Raw genomic sequence first — 7,846 nt, forward strand, 5'->3', positions numbered from 1 at the left:
GGGTAGAGGACTGCACAGACCCCCTCTGGGTGGGTTTCAGAAGTCGTATTGAAGCCTTCACGTTTAACAAGAGTCAGGCCAGCTGATTGCTGGATGAGGGGCCGGGGTCCTGAGGGACGTCCTGCACCACCCCTCCTCCCCCGCTTGTCCCCGAGGAGGAGGGTGTGCTGCTGCTCCCTCTGGTGATGGAGCCTTGGGGAGGGTCCACATGCCAGGCCCAGCTCCCCTCACCGGCCCCACCCTCGCCCCCCAGGAGGAGACGCCCCTGTTCCTGGCCGCCCGGGAGGGCAGCTATGAGACCGCCAAGGTGCTGCTGGGCCACTTTGCCAACCGGGACATTACGGACCACATGGACCGCCTGCCGCGGGACATCGCGCAGGAGCGTATGCACCATGACATTGTGAGACTGCTGGACGAGTACAACCTGGTGCGCAGCCCGCAGCTGCACGGGGCCCCGCTGGGGGGCACCCCCACCCTGTCGCCCCCGCTCTGCTCGCCCAACGGCTACCTGGGCAGCCTCAAGCCTGGTGTGCAGAGCAAGAAGGTCCGAAAGCCCAGCAGCAAAGGCCTGGCCTGCGGCGGCAAGGAGACCAAGGACCTCAAGGCGCGGAGGAAGAAGTCCCAGGACGGCAAGGGCTGCCTGCTGGACAGCTCCGGCATGCTCTCGCCCGTGGACTCCCTGGAGTCCCCTCACGGCTACCTGTCGGACGTGGCCTCGCCGCCGCTGCTGCCCTCCCCATTCCAGCAGCCTCCGTCCGTGCCCCTCACCCACCTCCCCGGCATGCCTGACACCCACCTGGGCATCGGGCACCTGAACGTGGCAGCCAAGCCCGAGATAGCGGCGCTGGGTGGGGGCGGCCGGCTGGCCTTTGAAGCCGGCCCCCCACGTCTCTCCCATCTGCCCGTGGCCTCCGGCACCAGCACCGTCCTGGGCTCCAGCAGCGGAGGGGCTGTGAATTTCACTGTGGGCGGGTCTACCGGTTTGAATGGTCAGTGTGAGTGGCTGTCCCGGCTGCAGAGCGGCTTGGTGCCAAACCAGTACAACCCCCTGCGGGGGGGCGTGGCCCCGGGCCCCCTGGGCTCGCAGGCCCCCTCTCTGCAGCACAGCATGGTGGGCCCTCTGCATGGCGGCCTTGCTGCCAGCGCTCTGCCCCAGATGATGAGCTACCAGGGCCTGCCCGGCACCCGGCTGGCCACCCAGCCTCACCTGGTGCAGCCCCAGAACTTACAGATGCAGCCACAGAACCTGCAGCCACCAAACATCCAGCAGCAGCAAAGCCTGCAGCCACCGCTGCCACCACAGCCGCACCTCAGCGTGAGCTCCTCAGCCAGCGGCCACCTGGGGCGGAGCTTCCTGAGCGGAGAGCCCAGCCAGGCGGACGTGCAGCCACTGGGCCCCAGTGGCCTGGCAGCGCACACCATCCTGCCCCAGGAGAGCCCCGCCCTGCCCACGTCGCTGCCGTCCTCGCTGGTCCCACCCGTGACCGCGGCCCAGTTCCTGACGCCCCCCTCACAACACAGCTACTCCTCCTCCCCCGTGGACAACACCCCCAGCCACCAGCTGCAGGTGCCCGAGCACCCCTTCCTCACCCCGTCTCCCGAGTCCCCCGACCCGTGGTCCAGCTCGTCCCCACATTCCAACGTCTCTGACTGGTCTGAGGGCGTCTCCAGCCCGCCCACCAGCATGCAGTCCCAGATTGCCCGCATTCCGGAGGCCTTCAAGTAAACCGCGGGCCCCACGGGACCCGGCTTCCGTTCCCAAGCCCGGCCGGCATCGGTGTGCGCTCTGTGGACACGGGCCGACCAGAGGAGCGTTTTTTAAAACACATGTTTTTATACAAAATAAGAAAAAGGATTTTAATTTTTTTTTGGTATTTATTTATGTACTTTTATTTTACACAGGAACACTGCCTTTTTATTTATATGTACTGTTTTATCTGGCTCCAGGTAGAAACTTTTATCTGTTCTAAGAAAACAAGCAAGTCCTGAGAGCCAGGATTTTCCTACGCAGGATAAAAAGATTCTTCTGTGTTTATAAAATATAAACAAAGATTCATGATTTATAAATGCCATTTATTTATTGATTCATTTTTTCAAAATCCAAAAAGAAGTGATGTTGGAGAAGGGAAGTTGCACGAGGTGGTCCAGAAAGCTCCTGGGTGTCCGGGCTGTGCCCTCTCCCCGACGCCCACCAACCCCGAGCCCAGGCCGCTGCGACAGCATCTTCTGTGTTTGTGAGGAGCTGCTCCCAGAGCTGAACTGAAGCAGAACCTACACCTCGGCATGTGGATCAGTTTGCATCTGAAATGGGAAACGAGGAAAAGGATATGGTTTAGCTGTTTCAGTGTTGTTTTTAAAGGAGGTTTTGCAAGCGTGATTTCGAAAATGTGTTCTTGGAATACGTATGGCGGGAGCACAGCCACGGTACCGGTCGTGAGTCTTCGTTTCGGGCTCAGTCTTACGTCGTTGTTCGTTGTTCTGGCAGGTTCTTGGTCTCTCCAGAACCACCCTGGCCCCTGGCCCATTCTTGAAATTTGGGCATCGTCCATGTGAGACATGAGGTGTGTGGACCGTGGCACTCGCCTGGGTCACACACGGAGGAATCCTGCCCCTTTCTGGGGAAAGACACTGCCTGGGCTGACCCCGGCGGCGGCCCCAGCATCTCAGCCCGAACAGCGTCCCCCAGGCCCTGAGGCCGACGCGCCGGCTCAGCCTGGGTCCCGGCTCGTGGGACCCGACTCCGCGTGGGCTCTCGTGTTTCGTAGGAGACCTGCCAGAGCCAGCCGCATCGAGCTGTGGAATGCCATGGGCTGTGTCCCTCAGTCCCCTCCCCACGGCCCTGGCAGCTGTGGGGGCGCGTGGTTGGGCGGGGGTTGGAGGGAGGCGGGGGGCTGCCCTCAGGCCACCCCTCCTAGTTTGGGAGGAGCAGATTCTTGCGATACCAAGTATAGCCTATGGCAGAAGAAACGTCTGTAAATATGTTTTTAAAGGTGGATTTTGTTTAAAAAATCTCAATGAATGAGTCTGTCGTGTGTCATGCTGATGAGGGACGTCAGGTCCGGCTTGCTGGGGGAGCCTCCGCTGCCTGCGCTCCTCAGGGCAGTTTCCCTGGCTCTGTGGGTGCCAAGCTGTGCCATCCCCGGGGGGCATGACCAGACAGGTCCCAAGATGTTGATTCTCACTGTGTTTTGTAAGATAGAGTGTAGTTTACAGAAAAAGACAACTTTTAAAAAAGTGATCTACATGCAAAACTGTAGATGACATATTTTTTTCATCTTTTTTGTTAACTGATTTGCAATAAAAATGATACTGATGGTGGTCCGCTTCCACTGCCCTCTGCGTGGCCTCTGGGAGGGAGGGCAGGCGGGCGAGAGGGCGGGCTGCCATGCTCGAGGGAGCCAGGAGTTGTGGGCCGTCTCTGCATGGAGAGTGACCACGAGGCCGCCCAGTCCCCGCCCAGAGGGGTGTGGGGGCCAGGCCATCTCTGGGGCTCCGTGGTGCCTGCAGCCTGCCTGGGCCAGGCTCTTGTAGGGAGATGGAGACACAGCGGTGAGGGGATTGCAGCCCTGTGGGAGGGGGGCTCCTGTCTGGGGTGACCGGGCTCCCAGGACACCCATGCGTGGTTCAGGCCCTCCTGGCAGCTCGGGGCTCTTCTGCTCCTCTTGTCCTCAGAGGGGCGAAGGCCCCACCCAGTCATCCTGGGGACAGACCCTCAGGGAGCCCTGCAGCGGTAGGGCATGCAGGGAGGGCCTTGAGGCAGTGGAAGCCCCTCTGCAGGCCGCAGACCACGGGGTGGACTCAGCCCTCCGAGCAGGGCAGCATGGGCATGGCGGAGTCCAGAGAGATCTGTGATCCCAGGGCCTGGCTGAGTGCTGCAGAGGCAGCACCATCCTGGAGCCCCACCCTGAGTCGAGCTGTTCGCCCCACACAGTGTGGGCCCCTTCTCTCCCTGCTGCCTGGGCCTCCGCCCGGCCCCACACTTTCAGGGCAGGCCAGCGGCTTCAGACCAGAACCGTGGGAAGTCTGAGACCCTGTCTGGATTGCAAAGCACTGCCCGCCCTGGGCCCAGCCTCTTCAAGTAAGCATGTGAGCCCAAGGCCTCCGCTATGGCTGGGGCTGCGTCGGCGAGGCAGTGCTGGGCACCAGGACGAGTGGCACTGTGAATCTGCAGTGAGCAGCCTGACGCTCGTCTTCCAAGGGGTTGGACCCAGCCTGAGTCCTCCCAGAACACTCCCCACGCTCTGAAATTCCACTCCTGGAGGGCTGCCCAAAAGAACTGAAAACGGACTCAAAACAAACGCGCGTGGCCACCTGCTCTCCCAGCACCACTCGGGACAGCCGTGGATGGCCCGAGCGTCCACTGCCAATGACAGGTCCGCACAACATGGTGTCCGCTGTGACGGTGACCTCAGGTCAGCTTGGCCGGGTCATCTGGCCAGAGTGTGGCTCCCAGGTGTTCTGGATGAGGTTTGCATTTGCATCCACGGCCTGTGGAAGGCAGATTGTCCTCCCCAATGTAGGTGGGCGCCATGTGGTCCACTGCGGCCTGGGCAGAACAACAGGCCAAGTGCGAGTGGTCCCCCCACCCGGCCACTCGCGCTGGACGTGGGTCTCCTCCTGCCTTCGGACTTGGACTGAAACGTGCGCTCTCCTTGGGCCTGGAGCCTGGCAGCCTTCGGGCTCCAATGCCGTCAAACTTCCTGCCTGCCGCCGCAGATGCCGGGACCGTGGGCCTCACTGTCGCGTGGCGAGTGTCTGCAGTAACATCTGCTCGCCAGCCGCATGTCCGATGGGCTCCACTTCCCCGGGGAGCCCTGTGAGCGCGCAGTGGTTATTACTCGGCCGCGGAGAAGAAGGAGGCGCCGACGCCCACGGGCAGAAAAGCCGTGGAAGCCCCGCGCTGGGGGAAAGACGCCAGCCGCAGATGGCCTGACTCCATTTCTGTGAAGTGCCCTTGGTACTTGAGCCCATGGAGACGGAAAGCAGACTGGTGGCTCCCAGAGCCAGGAGGGGGAGGCAGGAGGAGTGGCTGCCAAAGGTCTGTTTTACTGTGGGGTTTACCTTGGGGTGACAAGGATGTTCTGGACCCAGGGAGAGGCGGCAAGTGCACACTGCTCCGAACGCACTAAATGCCAATAATGTGGACACTTTTTTTTTTGAGACAATCTCACTCTGTCATTCAGGCTGGAGTGCGGTGGTGTGATCTCAGCTCACTGCAACCTCCGCCTCCATGCTCAAGTAATTCTCCGGCCTCAGCCTCCCGAGTAACTGTGATTACAGGCACCCACCACCACGCCTGGCTAATTTTTTTGTAATTTTAGTAGAGATGGGATTTCACCACGTTGGCCAGGCTGGTTTCAAATTCCTGACCTCAAGTGATCTGCCCGCCCCGGCCTCCCAGCGTGCTGAGGTGAGCAGGACTGAGCCACTGTGCCCGGGCCTAACGTGCGCTTTAAAGTGGTTAATTTTAGGTTCTGTGATCCTCACCTCAATATGTTATTTTTTTTTAATTAAAAAAATTTATTTTGAGACAGAGTCTCGCTGTGTCACCCAGGCTGGAGTGCAGTGGTACAATCAGAGCTCACTGCAGCCTCGATTTTCCAGGCTCAGGTGATCCTCCTGCCTTAGACTCCCCACCAGCCGGGACTACAGGTGCACACCACCTCACCCGGCTAATGTTTTTCTTATTTTTGTAGAGACACGGTCCCAGTTTGCTGCCCACGTTGTTCTCGAACTCCTGGGCTCATCCAGTCCTCTCACCTTGGCCTCCCAAAGTGCTGGGATTACAGGTGTGAGCCACTACACCCGGCCACATAGGCAACTTTATTTCAGTAGCCACATGAAAAAGTTGAATAGAAACAGGCAAAGCGTATGTTAATACTATAGCTTAGCTAATCCAATATATCACAATATTACTATTTCAACACATAAAAAGTGAGAGGCATTGTACTTCCTTTTCCGGTTTTGGTACCACATCTTACCCAGGGTGCACGGTATACTCACAGCCCCTGGGTTGGGCCTGGCCACATTTTCGGTGTTCATTAGCTTCACGTGGCTCATGGCTGCCTTGTGGCCACGTGCAGATTCAGACTTCAGCCGGATGCCACGGGGCTCCAGGCAGCTCCATCCAGTGCAGGAGATCAGACAGTGTATCTTCAGCCTGGAGACTCGCTCCACGGCGCTGCCAGCTTGAACCTTGAGTGTGGCACTGCATCCCTCTGGCGAGAGCAAAGGAGAGTCCTGAGAGCCAGGAGACACGGCGTTGTCAGGGCTCACAGATCAGGCCCCCTGGCAGGCAGGGGTCCCCCCAGTTCAAGAGGGAAGCGCAGTGCCGTAGCCCCAGGCTGCTCTGGGGACTGACAAGCCCTGTGTCGCCTTCGTCCCCAAAGTCTTACTTGCAGAGGGTGTCAGGGGGCTGGACTACCTGCTCAGTGGCGGAGCTGATTTCCCTCTGTGTGGCTCCTTCTCTCATCATGGGCCCAATCCACTAACCACACCTGAGGAGCTCTGCTGGAGGGACAGCGCTGGGCACAGGCAGGCAAAGGGGAGCGCCATGCGGCTGCTTCCTGCAGTGAGCGTCTGCCAGTAGAAATTCCCGGTGGGGCGCCAGCGTACTCTTCTGTAAAAGTGTTTCAAAATGAAACCTAAACGTCATGGTTCAGCTCGGTCCCGGCGCATTGAAAGTGCTGGCGTGAGTGGAGGTCTCTCAGAGGGACATCGCGGGGCCTCCCACATCACCCAGGCTCTGCAGATGAAGACACGGGGTCTGTGAGTGAGCGCGCTTTGGGAAAGGCTGTTCGCCTGTGTTTTGAAGGTGCCGAGTGGCGCCTCACGCGCCTGCCCCCAGGAGACTCCCGATCTGGTCACTTTGTGTCTTTGGTCACTTTCCACCTGGCAGCTAGTGTCCTGGCTGTTGTTGCATCTCAGTGTCCTCCTGGGTCAAGCGGGGATCTGGGTGCTGGCCCTGGGCCTGCTGTGGTGGGCGACTGGTGCGCGCCGGGTGCAGGGTGATGGCGCAGAAAGGGAACGGCTCTTGTCATCATTACAAGGTTTTCGAGCGCATTCTCCACCTGCATGCCGCGTTGGCACAGTTAAGCCTGGCGGCCTCTTCAGCAGGCATCCTAACCGTCAAGTCCAGGCTCATGGAGGTTGCGGGACCGAGCTGTAAAGTTTTATTTAAGCCCAACCTGACAGGTGCCGGGTGACCAGGGCCTCAGAGGTGGGTTTCCGGTGTTCCTCACACAGCCTTGAACTTGCGGCCCGTTCCTGGACTTCACAGCACAGGCCACACTCTCAGTGTTCGTTGGGAATCCATCATTTCCTACAGAGTCACGCGCGATGTTTGCTGTGACTTTCGGCATATCTTCCCCTCTGTTGCGTGGCATTTTCTGGCGAAAGCGTCCTCTGGTGCACACAAACACGCACGCTCTACCGTAGCTTCGGTCGTTCTGTTTGGCATTTCTTCATTTAACAAAATGAACCTTAGAAAAGTGTATAACTTCTGGCCGGGCACAGTGGCTCATGCCTGTAATCCCAGCACTTTGGGAGGCCGGGGTGGGAGGATCACTTGAGGTCAGGAGTTCGAGACCAGTCTGGCCAACAGGGTGAAACCCCCTCTCCACTAAAAATACAAAAATTAGCTGGGTACCATGGTGGGCACCTATAATCTCACCGACTCGGGAGGCTGAGGCAGGAGAACCACTTGAACCCGGAAGGAGGAGGTTGCGGTGAGCTGAGATTACACCACTGCACTCCAGCCTGGGTGACAGAGTGAGACTTGGTCTCAAAACAAAAAAAGTCTATGACTTTACCTTTTTTTTTTTCTTTTTTCTTTTTTTTTTTTTTT

General features: G+C 58.9%; 1 protein-coding gene across 1 annotated transcript in view; it reads left to right on the plus strand.

The window, feature by feature from the left end:
- NOTCH1 (notch receptor 1) overlaps positions 1–3,318 on the plus strand; it is a 49,251-nt gene extending 45,933 nt beyond the window's left edge. The window contains exon 34 of the mRNA XM_017505619.2: positions 254–3,318. Within this exon, the coding sequence (XP_017361108.1) occupies positions 254–1,726 (1,473 nt within the window). The 3' untranslated portion in view covers positions 1,727–3,318. The remainder of the gene's footprint in view (positions 1–253) is intronic.
- Positions 3,319–7,846: the final 4,528 nt, after the last annotated feature.

This window comes from Cebus imitator, unplaced genomic scaffold (assembly GCF_001604975.1).
Source record: "Cebus imitator isolate Cc_AM_T3 unplaced genomic scaffold, Cebus_imitator-1.0 Scaffold339, whole genome shotgun sequence".
Classification (NCBI taxonomy): Eukaryota; Metazoa; Chordata; class Mammalia; order Primates; family Cebidae; genus Cebus; species Cebus imitator.